Source organism: Mobula hypostoma, chromosome 7, assembly GCF_963921235.1.
Source record: "Mobula hypostoma chromosome 7, sMobHyp1.1, whole genome shotgun sequence".
In the NCBI taxonomy this organism is placed as follows: Eukaryota; Metazoa; Chordata; class Chondrichthyes; order Myliobatiformes; family Myliobatidae; genus Mobula; species Mobula hypostoma.
Window position 1 is genome coordinate 47,167,590 of NC_086103.1, and position 20,656 is coordinate 47,188,245.

Here is a 20,656-nt window from a genome sequence, read left to right on the forward strand (position 1 = left end):
AAGTTTATTGTCATCTGACTGTACATACATACATGCAAACAAAGCAACGTTCCCCCAGACCACAGTGCACCCATGAAACATATACACAGCACATAAAATAAAATATTATATTTTATTAACTTGTTTATAGTAATTTAAAAAGCAGGTAGTGTACAGCACAGGTAAACAGTAAACAGCTCATTGTCCTAGTGACTAGATCTCTGTGGTGGCAGGGTATTTATTAGTGTCAGAACCTGAGGGAAGAAGTTTTACCCTCCTAGTCCTGATACCTCTGTACTTCCTTCCTGGCAGTAGTGGATCAAAGAGATTGTGGGATGGATGGCAGGGATTCTCAACAATGCTCTGGGCCCTTCACCAACAAACTCTTGGTAAACTAGGGGGAGCGAGACCCCAGTGATTACCTCAGCGGTTTTTACTGTCCTATGTAGTGTTACGTAACCAGCAACAACGAATATCAATTGAGTCAGATTATATAAAAACAATCAAACATTTATTAAACACGGATAAGCAATTTAAAAAAATGAAAACCTTAACCGGAAGTTAACCGCTATGCGGCCATTCAACAAATCGCCACTCGGTACTGGTTCTTAAAGTGATAAATGCGAAAATAGTTCTTAAAGCGGTAATGTCAAATACAGTTCTTAAAATGGTAAATTCGAAAGTCCAACAGATTTATACATTCAATTGGGAGAGACGTCTCTGGAGAAGGATTTCCTGCTGGTTCTGTCCAAAGGATTCACGATGAAGTAAATAAACGGCTTAAAACAACTGACCTTTATTTCTAGAGAGCAAACCTTGCATGAACTTCCTTGCTCTTTTGGCAGGAGTTATCTTCGATGCAGGTCTCTACTTCTTCAACGAAGACTCAATAAGGTCGATCCTTTATTAAACTGCCGAGCATTACCAACTTCTCTTAACCCTTCAGATCCTGTACTTCGATAAAGTCTTCACTCTCCAATACTACTGAAAAGGTACATCAACAAATCTGGCAAAAATGGGTAAACTGCCAGTCCAGCACTATTGTACCTTACAATAGAACGTAAAACTCCGTTTTAAAAATGAAACTGCGTCATAAAGCAAATACGTAACGGAACGGAGACTCTGACTAATGTTCTAGCTGGAAAACTAATCTGCATCACCAGGGGTCTTCTCTTTTATACCCGTAGTGATCATGTCATCACGTGACCTCACATCGGCAGGAAAATTACATCAGGTGACCTCCAAAAGACCATTACATCATTCTCACAAGAAAGTCACAAGATCTCCTTGAGGTATGTAACAGTAGGGTCTTGTGTTCTGATGCTTCATAGCTTCCACACCACACAATGATGCAGCCAGACAGGACACGCTCATGGAGCCTTGCACATCCATGAACGACACTGTCACGTTCTTTGTCTATTGCACTTTTAACTCATTGTTGTAACCTATAGTAATCTTTATATCTCACACTATACTGCTGCTGCAAAACAACAAATTTCATGACATATGTCAGTAGTAATAAACCTCACTCCAATTCCGTCCTCATCTGCTGTTTGTGACAACTTCCTGTGAACTATTGCATTTCTCTCTGTTGTAACACTGAATATATTAATGTACTTCATTGGATATAAGGCATTTTGGAACATCTTGAAGACACAGAATACATACAAATTACCATGTAAAGTCAAGCTAATCAACCCAACCATATAATACCATCACTCATTGTCCAGTTGAATAGCAACTTACTTTTACCATTTACACATGACCTCTTTACCTTCTCTGTACCCAATTTAACTTGAACTTTCACAGAATTTTCTCCTTAATCATATTCAATGGTCGGGAATACTATTAGCACCCACAACTCTCTTGTGTGTAGAGGTTTTGCCTTCCGACTATTCTAAGCCTCTTGCATCTCAAACTTATGAACCTTGTTCATGATTCTCACCATTTGGAAACAAGTGTGCCAGGCTCACAATTCAATACAGTCCCAGAACAGTAGATGGTCTTTTGGTTGTCTCTAGATTGGTGCCTGTTTGTGTGGGTGTAATAATTCACACTTTGTATAAAGAGTAAGAAAGTTTTTTTCTGCTACCTTGACCAACTGTATCCCTCAACAAATCTCCCTTAAAAAGTGGATTAACTGGTGATATATCACTGCATTATCTAAAACTGTGATGTATGCAGCCTAATTGCTGCAGTTCCCCATTGTGACTACTGAAGTGTGCATGAAAAGTGCCAATGAAAGAATAACAAAACCCAGATCTTCCACATTTTGAACTATTCGTGTTTATTGATGAGTGGATTATATAAGACCATAAGACAAAGAAGCAGAAGCCAGTCATTCGGTCCATCAAGTCTGCTCCACCATTTTATCACAAGCTGATCCATTTTCCCATTTAGTCCCACTCCCCTGCCTTTTCACCATAACCTTTGATGCCCTGGCTACTCAGATACCTATCAATCTCTGCCTTAAATACACCCAATGACTTGGCCTCCACTGCTGCCCGTGGCAACAAATTCCATAGATTCACCACCCTCTGACTAAAAAAATTTCTTTGCATTTCTGTTCTGAATGGGCGCCCTTTAATCCTTAAGTCATGCCCTCTCGTACTAGAGTTCCCCACCATGGGAAACAATTTTGCCACATCCACTCTGTCCATGCCTTTCAACATTTGAAATGTTTCTATGAGGTCCCCCCTCATTCTTCTAAGCTCTAAGGAATACAATCCAAGAGCAGACAAATGTTCATATGTTAACCCTCTCATTCCCAGAATCATTCTAGTGAATCTTCTCTGTACCCTTTCCAACGTCAGCACATCCTTTCTTAAATAAGGAGCCCAAAACTGCACACAGTACTCCAAGTGAGGTCTTACCAGTGCCTTATAGAGCCTCAACATCACATCCCTGCTCCTATATTCTATTCCTCTAGAAATGAATGCCAACATTGCATTCACCTTCTTCACCACCAATTCGACCTGGAGGTTAACCTTAAGGGTATCCTGCACATGGACTCCCAAGTCCCATTGCATCTCAGAACTTTGAATTCTCTTCCCATTTAAATAATATTCTGCCCGTTTATTTCTTCTGCCAAAGTGCATAACCATACACTTTCCAACATTATATTTCATTTGCCACTTCTTTGCCCATTCTCCCAATCTATCCAAATCTCTCTGCAGACTCTCTGTTTCCTTAGCACTACCAGCCCCTCCACCTATCTTTGTATCATCAGCAAACTTAGTCACAAAACCATCTATTCCATAATCCAAATCGTTGATGTACAACGTAAAAAGAAGCGTCCCCAACACTGACCCCTGTGGAACACCACTGGTAACCGGCAGCCAATCAGAATAGGATCCCTTTATTCCCACACTCTGTTTCCTGCCAATCAGCCTACACTCTATCCACGTATGTAACTTACCCGTAATTCTATGGGCTCTTATCTTGTTAAGCAGCCTCATGTATGGCACCTTGTCAAAGGCCTTCTGAAAATCCAAATATACAACATCCACTGCATCTGCCTTGTTTAGCCTACTTGTAATTTCCTCAAAAAATTGTAATAGGTTTGCTAGGCAGGATTTTCCTTTACAGAAACCATGCTGAGTTCTGCCTATCTTGTCATATGCCTCCAGGTACTCCGTAACCTCATCCTTGACAATCGACTCCTACAACTTCCCAACCACCGATGTCAAGCTAACAGGTCTATAACCGGTCTATATCAGGAGCTAGAATAAACCTTTCTTTAATCTGCTGCATAAAAATATTTTTTTAGAAATATTAAAATATCACCTTACAAGATACATAGCACAACATTATAGAGGAGTTTTCCCATTTGCAGAATCATGGCAGGTAGTCAAGATCAGTCAGGTAATTTAACTGTTGATCAGCTTTGCATCTTCAGAGAAGACATATTCCGATTTAGCTCATTCTAGATTACGAAGAAATATTAAACCTGACCAGTCGCTATGGTGACAATATGTTATTTTCAGTAAATTAGTGTTATTCCATCAGGTTGGTCATATTTCACAAGGACTTGCAACTGAATTTCCCTTTCAGAGCTGTGCCAGTGCATATTCAATCTCCAAAAAACGTAAAGTCATTCTATAGCTATCATTGCAAATATTTAGAAGCTCTGGCAATAGTTCAGTTAACTGCAGAGGAATTCCAAGTCTTAAGCTAGAAGACTCAGTATTATTTTTTGATATTACAGCTGAGCTGATTATAGTTTCTTAAACTCAATTTAATTTAACAATCACTTTGGAAAGATGGTTCACGTAGCTTGAAACTGTGTGAAACTATATTCATAATTTTTAATTTAAAAGTCTGTAATCCTTATTGAATGGCGGGCAAACTTTTCATGCCTAAAGTGTGACCGAATGAATAATACAAAGGGCTAAAGAATGCAACTGAATTTTTATACAGTGGATTACGGACACACCAGGACCAATACATTTTGACCCAATTAAGCGACTGCCCCAATTTGCTGAAGTTTCATGGAAATAGTTAGAAAGGTATAAAAAAGACAAACTACCTTTTAACTATGTAATAAATTATGCATTTAAATGAAATGCCGAACAAAGCAGAGCACCATCAATACCACTAGAGTACTATAAAACTGTGTACTGGTTCCTATTAGTTATCAACAGAGGAATATTCTTCTGATTGACTGTAAATGAACAAAATCAATGCAGACACCTAGTGCAGATAGTGAACTGCCTTCAAATAGTGCTTTTAGTGACTACAAACTCCAAATCATCATTTTTATTGTAACATTTAAGATGACTGTTGATACCTTCAAATTTTTCATAATTCCTAACTTGCAGAGGTAGTGAAATAATTTCATTTTCACTCCTGGCCAGTTTTGGCATCTCCAAGCCTGAATGCTTAAAATCACAGTGAGCAAAACAGTTCTGAATTGTCTTACTGATTATTCCTCGTCAACTATCAGCGACAGCTTTTTGAACGCAAACACACAAGTGACGCCATTTGAAAAGTATTCACTCTAAGAATGGTGTCATGTCTAACGGCCACATGACGTACATGCAATTGACACTAGTTAGAAAATGTTCAGCAACAGTTTCCTGCCCTAATTAAGAGGCATAGTGTCTCAGAAAAATAGGGGAATCACAGCTATTTTCTCAAGCAAAAGAAAATCTGATGTTGGAAGTCCAAGCAACACACACAAAATGTTGGAGGAACTCAGCTGGCCAGACAGCATCTACGGAAAAGAGTATAGTCAACGTTTCAGACCAAGATCCTTCATCAGGAGCGGAGGAAAAAAAAGATGAGGAGTCAGTTAGAAGGTGGGGGAAGGGAGGGAGAAACACAAGGTGACAAGTGAAACGGTGGGGGGGGTGAAGTAAAGAGCTGGGAAGTTGATTGGTGAAAGAGATACAGGGCTGGAGAAGAGGGAATCTAATAGGAGAGGACAGAAGGCCATGGTAGGAGAAAAAGGGGGATGAGCACCAGAGGGAGGTGATGGGCAGGTAAGGTGAGAGAGGGAAAAGGGGAATGGGGAATGATGAGGGGGGAGGGGGGCATTGCCAGAAGTTCGAGAAATCGATGTTCACTAGGTTGGGGGCTACCCAGACAGAATATGATGCATTGCTCCTCCAACCTGAGTGTGACCTCATAGCAACAGTACAAGAAGCCATAGACTGACATGGCAGAATGGGAATGGGAAGTGGATTTAAAATGGGTGACCAGTAGGAGATCCTGCTTTTTCTGGCAGGATGAGTGTAGGTGCTCAGCAAAAGCAGTCTCCCAATCTACATCGGGTCTCACGGATATACAGGAGGCCATATCGGGAACACCAGACACAGTAGGTAACCCCAACAGTCTCAGAAGTGAAGTGTCGCCTCACCTGGAAGAACTGTTTAGGGCACTGAATGGCAGTGAGGGAGGAAGTACAGGGGCAGGTGTAGCACTTGTTCCACTTGCAAGGGTAAGTGCCAGGAGGGAGATCATTGGAGAGGAACGAATGGACAAGGGAGTCACATAGGGAGCGATCCTTGCAGAAAGCAGGAAGTCAGGCGGAGTGGAGGGTAGGGAGATGTGCTTGGTGGTGGGATCCCATTGGAGATGGCACTGTTGGAGATGAAATTTTCTCAATTTGTTTTTGTTCTTTACAAGTCATCCCAAATAAGCAGCTGCTCTGATTAAACAATGGCCCAATTTACAGTGATCCACTGTATTCAAATCTAAACTAAAGGACTGAGCAATATAACTTGAGTTAATTAAATAAAATCTATAAATTCAAAAGCTAATATCATTATGCATCAATTTACCATCTGACTTTCTGAATACTCAATCACTTTTAATCTATGGGAAAGAATTTTTTTCGGATGAATCTTTAAATGTTTACTTATCTGTCTATAATTCTAGCATTTCCTCTTTTTAATTTATGTTTCCAGTATTTGTAGTTTTGTGCTCATGATAATTCAATGGATAAATTTTCACAAATGCAATATTTAAGAAATTGGAAGTGTTTTTTCTTTAGATATGTATTTTATCTTTGTTATCTCAACTATAAGGTTATGGTTTTCGGCAAACCTACCGTTTCTGATACGTTTGGTCGGTCAAAGACAACTATAATCACCTCTACACAACGGAGGGTCCATTTGAAAGGTAAAGAGAGATTTTTGTCTCTTATCCCACAAAGTTTGATATAGCTGATACCACCATTCTTCCTGATCCACATTTGCTCCCAGATCCCTAATGCCTCAATTGGTTTTGACCCCTCTAGCTCCGCACTCTATTCTAACACAAACATCAAAACTATTACCCTCATGCTCTCCTGCCCCTTCACTTCTACCTCACCTGCTTGACTAACATTTATTGACTTTCCCTAATTGTACTTCAGTGGATTGATTAGCTGATCAATTTCAGGGGCCACTTAAGAGTCACCTTTGTTTTGGTCTGAAGACACATACACGTCAACCTAATAAGGTTTTAAAAAAACAGATGGATTTTTATAACAAATCAGTATTTCTAAGTTGCCATTCCTAGTGTTAGCTTTTGAATTCCAGATTTTGTTTAATTACATGAACTTATCTTTCTGTGTGCTCATAGATGGATTTAAATATTTCCTTCTGATTGGCACTCAGCTAGTAACATTAAGCACTACGCCATAGTATCAATGGATGAGTTATGATTCAGTCCAACTAAAGAGAGACCAAACAATATTTCCTTTTCCTTCCATAGACTTCCATACAACCTTTAATTCCTTTTTGGCTGAACTAAAGTTTAGGATTCTCGTTGACCTTAACTTCTAGATTCTATTGGTTTCAAAACTGAACTTATTTCATTTCCTCATCTTTACGAAGACAGCGTACTTTCACCTTAACAATGTCATCCATTCCTAACTTCCATCAAGCTGATAAAATCTTTGCTACCTCTGTAGGCTTTTGAACAAACTCTCCAATACGTTTTATTTGCCCACCCCTCCCCCTTCACTGCTTACATTTGCCACCATCCATAAACTTCAGTACATTGAAAACCATGACATGCAAATACCCCGGTAATTATCTAGTGCCAGTTGCTCATGGCCCTCATCCTTTGCTTGATTACCGGCTACAAAATGCCGCAAACAATGTTTTGATTCATTCTATACTTCACCTCCTTAGCATTAGCTTTAAAATGCTGTTGTCCTGATGAAGGGCCACAGTCCAAAATATTGACTGTTTACTTTTTTCCATCAACACTGCCTGGCCTGCTGAGTTCCTCCAGCATTGTGCGTGTTGCTTTGGATTTCCGGCATCTGCAGATTTGCTCATGTCTGAATTCCCCATAAAGTCTTTCTATCTGCTCATTCTCTTAGTCACCCCAATGATTCTGCTGGACCTTACATTCTGAAACTTCCCCTCTAAACCCTCCTGTACAACCCTACTTCCTCTCTGAAGCCTTTGCTGAAGATTCACTTACTTCAAACAGCCTTTCACATCCATCCATACTGATACACCATAAATATCCACCCTTCGTTTCAGACATTTCAAATGGTTCACGGCAGTGGGATGAGCGAGTAAATTGGGAAAAAGTGAACTCTCGTTGCCCCTCTGTGGGAAATTCTAGGGATTCCTTTGTGTGTCTGAAAATCCCATTAGATGACGTTCTCAACAACTGCTTTTGCATTAATCCGATGTGCTGGTTTCCCCATGAAAGATCAAACAGAGGACCGCCACTGAATGTATAGTCTACACAAAAGTTCTCATGTCTTAGGGGCATCTTCATCAAACTGGTTTCTATCCTGACCTCCAGTGACATCTATGTAGAGGTTACGTGATACCTCCTTGGTGGCATGGCTCTTCCCTGATCACTCCATTTTTGTTACACTTTCCAGAAGGTACACAGGGTTGTTGGTAAATTACCCTCTGTAAATCGTCCCTAATATCTAAGTGGGTAGTGAAATCAGGTGAGAATATGGGGAGAATAAAATGGGAAAATGATGTAAATGGTAGACGGATGGTCATTACTGAGTCAAAGGTCCCACTTTCATGCTGTACTCTAACTTGCCCCCACCACCACACCCCGGTTTCAGTTCTGCTCCGTGGGTGCTCTGAACATGCAACTCGAGATTTTGTGGTAAATTCATTGAAGAGGTAATTAAACGACTGGAAATTATTAGTACACATCAAAACATAATAATGACTGCAGTTTAGTTGGGAAGTATTTCTCAACACCCTGGAGAAAGGTAGCATACACGCAATTTTCTTTAATAAACCAGAAATGTTATAAACATATGCACTTTCTACTAGTTTTTTCACCATTACTATCACTGAGATAAGAAAATGTCACCAACACTTTCATGTGGCCACTCATTTCAATTGGTGGAATGATACAGTTGTCATTAAATGAAAAAAAACATATAACTGAGTTTAAATGAAGTAATTCAGTAATCTGCTTCAATATAAATTGCAGTGTTAATGTGAGTTCTGTAAAAATTTCTTTGAAACAAGTAAATTGTGAAATGCACTTATTCACTGAAATAAATTCACACACTCTTCTACCTACCTTGAATATTCTAATCTGGTGTTCCTATATACAGAAATACCAACAGGCAAAATGTTGCAGATACATACACAATAATCAGAAACATAGATGCTTACAAAAAGGTTTATGACTGCCACGTATTTATGCTCTACAAGATCCACTTAAAATGAAAAGTGAAACTTCATTGAAAACCAGAGTCTTCATGTGAATTGTACGAAGTGTGCAATTTTCACTCTGGCTCTTTCATACTAATACAACAAGATTCAAATATGAGAGGAGCATTCAGATAGGCATATGAATATGCAGGAAACGGTAGGATATAGAAACTGTGTAAGCAAAAGGTATTAGTGCAGTCGGGCATTTCTTTTGCTAATTTAATTAGTTTAGTACAACATTATGTTTAGTACAGCATTCTAATTGCAAACGCTCAGTCAATGCCTAGCGTATACTAGAAAAGCAGAAATAGGTTTTCATGATAAGATCATAAAGCATAAGATGTAGGAGCAGAATTAGGCCAGTCAGCCCACTGAGTCTGCTCTGCCATTCCATTATCCTTCTCAACCCCATTTTCCTGCCTTCTTGCTGTAACCTTCGACGTCCTGACAAATCAAGAACCTATCAAACTCTGCTTTAAATATCCTAGATCTGTCTAGTCCTTTCAATATTCAATAGGTTTCAATGAAATCCCCCCTCCCCCCATTCTTTTAAACTCCAGTGAGTACAGGCCAAAGCTATCAAATGCTCCTCATATATTAGCCCTTTCACTTCCTGATTCATTCTCATGAACCTCCTTTTCTTAGATGCACAGCCTAAAACTTCTCACAACATTCCAACTGATACATTTGGCTTTATCTTCTCCCTCTCAAACTGCAGAGTGAATACTATCAAATTATGATCATGGCCTCTCAAGGGTTCCTTTACCTTAAACTCCATAATCCAATCTGGTTCATTACACAAAATACCCAGTCCAGAAATACCTTTTACCTAGTGGGCTCAACCACAAGCTACGCTAAAATCCACCTTGTAGATATTCTATAAATTTCCTCTCTTGGGATCCAGCACCAACCTGATTTTTACAATTTACCTGCATATTGAAATCCCCCATGACCATCACAACTTTGCCCTTTTTACATGCCTTTTCTATTTCCACATTGAAATTTATATCCCACATCCTAGCTACTGTTTGGGGTCTGTATATAACTCCCATCAGGGTTTTTTCAGCCTTGCAGTTTCTGAACTCTATCCACAAGGACGCTACACCTTCTGATCCTATGCCACCTCTTTCTAATGATTCGATTTCATTATTTAACCAATAAAACCATCCCACCCACTCTGTCTACCTGCCTGCACTATCAATACAAGTTCCTTGGATATTAAGCTCCCAACTATGATCTTCTTTCAGCCATGACTCAGTGATGCCCAAACATACCTGACAATCTCTAACTGTGCTACAAGGTCACCTACCTTATTCCACACATTCTGTGCCTTTAGTCCTGTATTCATCGATTTTGCCCCCATGTTACACTTCATCTCATCACAGTGACTGCGATTTTGCCCTCTCATCCGCACAGTCTCACTACATGTCATACCAACTAGTATACCAACTGCCCATCATCGTCCCCATCACTCTGGGTCCTGCCCCTCTCCCCAAAGCTCTAGCAATCCTGCCTGCAAGGATATTGGACTCTCTTGGGTTCAGGTGTAACCCACCTTTTTTTTGTACAGGTCACACCTTGGCTCCCTGACTCCTTGTTACAGCCAGAGGTAGTAGTAAGGATAAGCTCCCACTATCTATTAAATGCTCTCAATGGCATGCATCTCAAATAGCCTCTGACAACCAAGTCCAGCTCCTAGCCTTTACATATGGCTTAGCTACTAAGCTGTGCTGAACAATTTCTATTGACTGGAGAAGGGTCAAGGGTGGGTTACTGGCCCCTTAAAACCTGTCACTTCAGACAGATGGGGCTCCTCAACCATGGCTGGCAGCTCATCTGGAAGAAAACTCTGATCTCAATCCTCTGTTGCTTTGTGACTACTGTATACTCATTCATGGGGAAGGCTTTGGGAGAAACCCTGAGGAAAGCTCTTAAGATTGAAACCCGAAGGCAGTCCTATGTTGAGTTCAACAGTGATGGGAAACTCCTGCGATGTGGCTGGTGCCAAACTGTACCAGTCTCTGCCGTTCCTTTGGATTCATCAGTATCAGGGAGAAGGGTGCCTGCTATATGGTACTGGGAGTAATCCCAAGATTACTACCTTGGAGGTCCTGTTCTTTTGTTTATTCCCCAACTCCGTATACACACTGTGTAGGACCTCTTCCCCCTTTCTATCTATGACATTGGTGGCAATGTTCACCACAGCCTCTGGCTGCTCACCCTCCCTCTTGAGAATCTTCTGCAGCTGCTTTGAGACACCCTGGACCCTAGCACCTGGGAGACAACACACCATCCTGGCTTCTCTTTCACAGCCACAGAATCTACGTCCATCCCCCTAACTATCGAGTCTCCTGTCACTACCACTGTGCTTGACTTTACCTTTCCCTGCTGAGCCTCAGAGCTGGCCACAGTGACACTGACCTAGCTGTTGCTAGGATGCCCTGATAGATCATCCCCTCCCCACCCCCCCAGCAGAATCCAAAGGGGTATAAGGGAATGGCCACAGGGGAACCCTGTTCTGACTGCTTAACCATCTCCCATCTTACTTCCCCTGGTGGTCACCCATTTACTTACCATCTGGAGTCTCCACTCTGGTGTGCCCACCTCAGTAAAAGACTCTCTTATGAAGTTTTCAGCCTCCTGGATGGTCCTGAGTACATGTAGCTCCAGCTTTACTTCCTGTCAGTCAGGAGCTGAAGTTGGGTGCACTTTCTGCAGATATAGTCATGGTGGAGACCACTAGGTACCCTGAAATCACATCTCACAGGAGGAGCATTCCACTACTTGAACTACCATCCTGCCTACAGTTGTTATATCTCTGACTTTTCAAATTTAAGTTTTAGCCTGTGCCTGTTCTTGCCCCACCCTGTTGAGCCAAAGCCTGACCATTCTAATACTGCCCACTCACACAATGGCAGCTCTGCTCAAGCCCCACTTCTTTTTATTTGTCCTTGCTAATTGACCCCAGTTTCTATTAATCAAAACAATCTTCCGCTCTGTAGATAAGTTTTGATAGTCCCCACTCGCTTTTTAAAACTGGTGCATAAAGTCCACAATGAACTGTCTCCAACTCACTCCATGATCTCACGTTTCACAGGCACGATGCAAAGCTTCAAGAGCAATTGCTTGAGCAGGTCCCAAGCCAGCACTTCAAAATCAACTCATCCAGACCCTTTTTAAAGAAGGTTCACATTTTGGGTAAGAAGTTAAAATAGAATCCCTGTGATAAAAAAATCATAAGGCAATAATTCAGTGAAGATCAGGGTTTTATCCCTGGCTAATAATTAACATTGCTAATAAACATTTCATATACAATATATATTGTCATTTGTTTTCTGTGGGAATATTCAATGAACAATATGGCTGCTAGATTTCCTGCACTACAAGATGAATTTTTTTAAAGAAATTCATTGCTGTTTGAATAGCTGAGATCAGAAAAAAATTATAAAATCACAACTTATTTTTATCTTTTAACAGCAAGGTACAAACGAAACTCGAAAACTTTATTTCCCAAGTAGAATTAAGCTTTGCCATGTAGCACATCTCAAATGGTACAGCAATTAAGCTATATTAAACCTCCCCTTCATTCAAATCCTTTTAAAAAGAAATAATCTTTGGAGAAAATAATCTTATATTTACTGACCTTTTAAAAGGACATCATTGATTGATGCAGGAAGTGGTTTTTTGGTAGCTGACCTCCGATATACCACATGAACTCTCCCATTTTCTTCCTCCTCCTCCACTTTGTTTCTCTCTAGTGGTTCAATAAAGAATTCATCCTTGTCTGTCCGAATCATGCCAGCCTGAAGTGACAGGACCAGAGATTATACACTCTTAATTGCCAGAAAAATGCTCACGCAGATCCGCTACCCTTGTGAAGCATTCACATACCGTACATATGCCCACAGGACTTTTGTCGTTTTAGAATAGCTGAAGTTAAATACTTTATGAGAAATAATACATCTGCTATCCTTCTGACTGACATTAATAGCAACATTAAAGCAAGAACACATTTTCATTATAGATGCCATCCCATCCCAAAGAGCACAGAAAAATTGATGGACAGCTTTGAAAAATTGCTGACCATCTGCAAGTGAAAGTCATTGCTGAGCAGACCCATGGCCAAGGCCATTGATTGAAAGTGACTGAACAACTTTTACTCCTTCACATCATATCAGTTTTCAGGACTTTTGTTATCAATAAGACACATATTCAGCTTGTTTCATCATAGGAACTGAAACGCTATTGTCTTCATGTATGACAATGAAGCTTTATAGAAAATTCACTGGAATATGCTCATCTCATGACAAAAGCTGCATTTAAAGTCAGTGTTAAATCAGTTACGTTAATGGTGAAAAAATAATAGAAAGAAATGCCATTTTGATAGCGATTGACCTAATTTTCAGAGCTATTCATTTTGAAACAGGGAAGATACAATACAATAAACACGGGGCCAGAAATCCTAAAAGATAAACAAATAGTGTAGTGAAAGTTTTGTATGAGGCCCTCCTCTTCAGTGATTTTTGTTCTCATGCATTCCAAAGCATGAGTCATATGGAGCAGTACTCATTCTACCAAATAAGTAATCTGAATATTGAAAGAAAGAAGTCTTGAAATTATTGTAGCTTTCTGATATCTGCTAATGCCTGCAGTTTCAATATAATGATTAGTGACTACATTGTGTTATTGCTTCTGCTGAAAATGAGTTTCTAAATCCTATACTGAAACATCATTAAATCAGAATCAGGTTTATTATCACCGGCACGTGTTGTGAAATTTATTAACTTAGAAGCAACAGTTCAATGCAATACATAATATCGAAGAAAAATAAATAAGTTACAGTATATGTATATTGAATAGATTAAATCTATTTAATCTATCCAATTAAATAGAGAAAATCTAATCCCCTTCTATATTAGGCCAAACAACTATTGTCAATTGATGGTTGTTTCACACTCCCTCACCCTCAGCAGCTACTTGCTTACCTTCTCATCTCCTCCAGAACATATCTATAGGGCATTTTAGGGCTCACGGCTAAAGGTTTTACAATGGCACAAAGGCTTCAAATGCAGCCTGTATTGGGACACACAACGGAGATGTATTTTTCACAGGTATAGTGTTGAGGCTTTTAATCAAATCCGGATTAAATCTGGGGGGGTGGCTTTCTTAATGCACAATCCTATAATTTCTTTGCTGACGATAAAGCAAAGTAGCTTCAAGTGCGTGCCAAATAACAATATCAAAAACACCATATTTGAGCTCCACCGTCTTGCCGTGATTTCTGTGAAAATTATATGGTATTGTCTGCCATTCGTTGAATGGTGTGAAGTTTCTGTAGATACAAAATATTGATATTTGGTATTTAAAGTCCAAGTGCCCTTGCAATTATGCGAATTTTGTCAATACTGTCCATCTGGAAGGAAGGAAATTGCCTTTTAAACTCACCAGGAGCATAGGCCATCAAGTTTTTGCTGTTGATGTTTCTGTAGCAGGCAACTTCTTTTTTACGAGGTCGAGTTGCTAGCTCGACGCTCAACCCAGCATGGATGGGTTCAAACCTGGGAGCCTTCGCTCCGAAGTCCGGCACTGATGCCCCTACGCCACCAGCCATCTACTACACTGTTAACTATTGTAAATCTAAGAATTAATTGTTCAGATATTAATTGCTGGTGATAATTTTAAAAGAACTAAAATTTTAACATGCTCTTAAAACTTTATGTTTTTATCTTTTTACCCTATCTGCTAATCCAATCTTCCTCTCCTGTTTATTTTTGGTTCTAACCACAACAACATTGGATTCACTCACAATGATTTAATCTAAGTTCCGAGTCTTTCTGTTTTTTTTATTTAACAATTCTTCAATCTTGCAGTTTAATCTTAAATCACAGCCTCTTGGCCCATTAACCATGGATGCAATGGCAAGTTGAGGAAATGGATCCAAATACACCGCATTTAGTTTAAGAAGCATTTTGATTATACACATACACACACACACACACACACACACACACACACACAAACAACAAGGGTATTATCAACACATCATTATTCAGATTACAGTTTCCACCATGAAGTCAGACTCTCCAGCCTGTTCGACTCTAAACTGTGTTATAATAAGAGGGCAGTTAATCATGTGATACAAGTGGTGCCAACACATGCCATATATGTTGTATTTCTCCTTTAATCATCATATCCAAAATAACTGTCCAATTTCTGTGGTACTATGCTATGGAATATGTTGGGTAATTGCTGGTTGCAGTTCTCCTGAGCTTGTTGTCAACGAGGTGCTTTCATTCTCATGCTTACAATGCATCCATTAATATCCCCATTTCTGCTTCTGTCAAGCCCCTTTGGTTGTCTTCCTGACCTGTTGCCGGTTCTTCTGGTGGGAAGTGGCCTCATTACCTCATATGACCTGGTACCTGTCGTATATTGAGTCACCACTGCCTTCTCGTGTCACTCTAACATGGAACTGTTCCTCCAGATCTTCGTTGTGACACTCGTTAGCACCTTTGTGATTATCGAGAGCCTGTCCCTTTCACTGGCTGCCTCCATTTGTTTTCCTGCCCTACTCTGCACTTGCAGTTTCCCTGCTCTGTGAACTTTCATCAGAGTGTCGCATGGCCAAAGCAACTTATTCCATTCAAGCTTCAAGGTGCAGTTAAATTTAATGAGTCACATGTTATCTACAAACAACTAGATCACATGAAACCGGTTAGGACAAACTCTCTCAAAATGGTGAACCCTAAAACAAAGAGATATGATATAGATTTCACTGCAATTACTCACTGTTCTCAAGCCAAACTGACACTGGCTGTTATTGCATCCGTATTTTGTATGTTGAAGCCTCAACGAGCTAAAGCCACAAGATCATCACTCAGACTCTATCCACTCAAATGACAGCCACTGCGATGATGGCTGCTGTAACTGCCCCTGCCTTTTTTTTAAAGCTTGCTCTTCCTAATCAATCTCAAACACAGATTGGTCGCTGGTCAAAGTTGTTATGCTGCCGCAACCCACTGCTGCCTTTTCTACTCGGGCAGCGGACCCAAGTGAAATCTCCTCCTCTCAAAACTTCCAGTGTCTAGATTGGTGTCTGCTGAAAGCTCTGTTACACTGCTGCAACCTGCCGCTCCCTTTTCTACCCAGGCAGTGGACCTGAGCGAAATCCCCTCCTTTCAAAACTCCTGATGCGAGGATTGGTCGCTGGTCAAAGTGGTGTGCAGAAGAGCATTTCTGAATGCACAACACATTGGACTTTGAAGTGGATGGGCTACAGCAGCAGAAGATCACACCGGCTTCCATTCCTGTACCTAATAAAGTGGACATTCAGTATATCTAGCCTGGCCCTAAGTATCTCTGCAACTTTACATGACTGTAAGCCTTTTTCTAGCATTATCGTGCGGTAATTGTTCCCTCAGGCTAGTCAACAAGAATGTATAAATCGATTCATTCTGATGAGTGTTTCGTTCAAATCTATGCAACTGCAATTGTCTGCTCAGTCTTAGCTCTGTTTGAAAAAAAACACACAAACGTTTGTCCCTGATCCTGGTTTGTACAAATGACTGGTAACATTCAACCGCTTCATTTCTAGAAGAATGTAATTTGCTCGCACTGCAGGAAATGCATTCTCCAGATTTCAGTATGGTTGATTCAAATCCCTCTCCTTGTGACCAATAATATATAATATCATCATCACTCGGTTTGCTCTTGTTTATCCACCATAGCGCCTTTGGAAGGCAGACTCTATAAGGTGCATGAAGATAAAATGAGTTTTGTAAGCAGAGTCTGATAGGTCCATTCATTTATCATGACATGGGCCAAAAGGATGCACTATATTTAAGAAAATATAGGACAGTGAGGGGACCTATGCTTTGTGATGCATTGTTCCCACCCAAATAGATCGCTGTCAGGTAGCTTGATAGACACTAGAGAAGTTTAAACAAACAACCAGACCAGAATCACCCACCTTTCTCTAAGAGAAATATCATGGCAAGGGAGAAGTGAATGATTAATGTCTTCTTACCTGAGAAGACAAAACAAGTAAGGAAAAATATGGATAAAGTAGTCATTCCCTTCATATGGGCAGGTGTAGTGATCAATTAGGTACAGCAATACATTGGCACCACTGCAGGGTGTGATGTGGATGCCCTGGCAGAGAGGGTGGGACAATCAACTAACAGTACATACTAAACCTTCTTGGGAGAAAGTTAGCCAGAAAGTTGAGCTAATTTAGGAATGGTTGCATGCCAGTGAGATTGAAAACATTGGAATACCAAGAGTAGTGGTGAAATTGCATGGAAAGATGATATTCCTAGAGGTGCAAGTTGGTGACATGAAAGATTTTAAAGATCATGGATTTGCATGCTCACAAGAGCTACCCATGTGTTTTTTTTTCAAACAGCAGGACAACAAGTAAAAGAAACATTGCATTACCATGGTAGTGAAATAATTGGGCAGAGTGTGTCGATCGCAGAGGTGGCTGAAAAAGCAAATCCGTGGAACAAGCATCATGAGAGCCAGGAAAAGATAATATGATCCAATTTGGACATCAGCCTATTTTTTTTAAACTGTCTAGGCAGTATTTTTTTGGACAGCAATGTTGCATTTTCAGAATAATTAAAATACCCAAAGTACTGACAGCAAGCAGATTGAAGGAAGATTATAAAGTATCTGCAAGCTTCCTTATGTTTATGAGTTTGTAAAGTTTGTTTGGACAGTACGGAATTCTGATATGCCACTGCATTGATCCACCGATAAGCTGAAAGGTACAAAAGTCACCCCAAACTGTTATATGGAGGTCATTTCAATTATGTTAATTCACATCATGGCAATTGATGAGATTACACAAGTCCTGGGAAAGAGTTTAATGTCTGCAGAGCTATCATTAATAGAGTTACTGAAAGATTTGAATCTAGCTCAGACTGTCCTAGGTGATATGAGGAACCATATATGGCACTCTGATTAAAACATTCCAGAGATTCTATCTCAGTTTTATAGTCTTTAATTTCAACCATCCTCCTCCTCACCCCCACCCCCTTAATTTTGTGTGTAAAGTATGTTTTTATTTTTTTTTATTAACTTTATATAGAAACATAGAAAATAGGTGCAGGAGTAGGCCATTCGGCCCTTCGAGCCTGCACCGCCATTTATTATGATCATGGCTGATCATCCAACTCAGAACCCCGCCCCAGCCTTCCCTCCATACCCCCTGATCCCCGTAGCCACAAGGGCCATATCGAACTCCCTCAAACCTAAACCAAAGAGCAAAATTAAATCATCATCATTCTGGTCCAGAGTGCATGCCAGTTTCTGCAATGTCCATGTGTCCTGGATTGTCTTCAGTAATCCAGCAGATATCATACCAGGAACATAAGAAGTAGAAAAGATTCAGGGTCTAAAAGAAGTCATGATGGCTGAGCAGAGGCATAAAGGTTGAAGAGCCTTAAATCGGTATAAAAGAGATGGTTACATTTAGTTTGCAGCATTTTGTGATTATGTGTGTAAATGTGTGGTGTTACAATTGGTGTGCAATGTTATTAGTCATGCATAGATAATGTAATAATTACGCATGATTTGGAGAAATAATTTATGGCGATTTTCTACAATGTAAGTGGAAAGGTAATTAGGTTTAGCTTAAGAGATTATGGTCAATAGGGCACAGAAATTTGAAAATTTATACTTTACTAAAATTTCTATATGTAGGTTGTTGGTGGTTTGCATGTATTTAGCTTGTATAGGTGATGCAATGTGTGTGCCATGTGGTATGTCTTTTGATACATTGTTGTAGCAGATTCTAGGAGCAGTTGAGTTTCAACTGTCTTCAATAAAGGATATTTTAGTGGTAGCTTTATTCATGTTACTTGCCTCAGTGAACAGTAGCACACCAATGCTTAAATGTTGTCCAATCTTGCTGCACTTAAGATTGAATTCATTTCATCAAAGGCTAGGAAAGGAATGCCACTAAACATGTGATTCCATATTAAAGTGACAACTTGGATTAGACTCACTGATCCAAGACATTGCTTAAGTAACAGACAAGTGAACAAGTTCAGCTGTAAAATTAAAAAGGACTTTTGCATATTTTTCCCATATTCTGTCCTCTTTGGGGCAATAGATTTTCTTACTATTTAGGGATTATGCCATAAAACTCAATACCCATAAACAAATTCACTTCTTGCTATTATTTCACCAGAAGCAAGCAAAACAAGCAGGAAGGGAACTTCTCTGTGATTTTCAATGGCGTGCTCACATTAAGACAAACTCTATGGTGTTACTTTGCTTTGATCTACTACCTGTGCTGGAGCCTACTCTTACAGTAACCATTACTATTCTAATTCCTAATCATCATTTACGTAGGGCATGTTTGTTTTATTTAAAGCTCAACATACAGTATCTTCCCCTAATACAGCAGAACACACCCCACCCATTCCCTCGGCCCACACTAAAAACATCCTCCTGACCACCAAAACACCAATTCAAGTACAAAGTAAATTTATTATCAAAGTACAATATGTCACCATATACAATCCTGAGAGTGGTTTTCTTGTGGACATACAGAGTAAATCTGAGAAGCACAAGAGAATCAATGAAAGACCACACCCAACAGGATAGACACAGAACCAATGTGCAAATGACAGGAAACTGTGCAAATACTAAATAAATAAATAAATAAATAAGCAAGCAAGCAAGCAATAAATATTGAGAACCTGAAATGCATAGTCCTTGAAAATGTGGGAACAGTTCAGATATGGAGTGAGTTTAGTTATCACTCAACCTGATGGTTGTGGCTCTTGAACCAAAGGGAACAGTTCTTGAACTTGGTGGCGTGGACCCTGAGGCTCCTGTTCCTTCTTCCTGATGGTAGCTGCAAGTACAGAGCATGGCCTGGGTGGTGGGGGTCCTCAGTGGCAGACTACAGAAAAGGCAAGACCTGGACTATGCAAGACCATTTAGTAGCACACAACCTGCAGCTTGTGTGGTATCCAGTTTCTCAGTTCAGCGAGCATTCATTAACCTAGCATGATCTAGCTTAATGTTATGTTTTCTAACTCCAGCACCTAATTGAAAGAAAAACACAGAAGCTGTTTTGCCTACTTCATTTTACTTTCCTTTAGTGAGGTGATCAGAGGTGATCACATATGACACAGTGGCATAGTGTCATAGGCCATTCACGTACATGGTACACAAAACCCATAATAGATTATATAAACAACAAAGAATGCTTAATCAAACAATATTTCGATATTACTCAAATGGTACTAAAATATTAAACACACTACACCCGTCCCTGCTTAGCTATAAATTCCAGCTCAATATGGAATGTATTTCAACTCAAATATCTAACGTATTGCTCTCTAGTCATTGTAGGAGCCATGTATTCTGTGTTGCGCAATTTTTAATTTATTTTTTTCTTTTCAAACCTTTTTATTATTATTATCCAAAATTAACGAGTACATCGAAGTAGGCAACACTTACAATGTCTCAAGAAAAAGAACATTGTTTTAAAGATTGAAAAAATTTTGGTGACAAAAAAA

At 39.8% G+C, this 20,656-nt stretch overlaps 1 protein-coding gene across 2 annotated transcripts in view; it reads right to left on the bottom strand.

Moving 5' to 3' along the window:
• LOC134349298 (A disintegrin and metalloproteinase with thrombospondin motifs 2-like) overlaps positions 1-20,656 on the bottom strand; it is a 297,682-nt gene that overhangs the window by 190,970 nt on the left and 86,056 nt on the right. For both annotated transcript variants that reach the window (XM_063053390.1, XM_063053389.1), the window contains one exon: positions 12,763-12,922. In XM_063053390.1, coding sequence (XP_062909460.1) covers positions 12,763-12,922 — 160 coding nt within the window. The remainder of the gene's footprint in view (positions 1-12,762; positions 12,923-20,656) is intronic.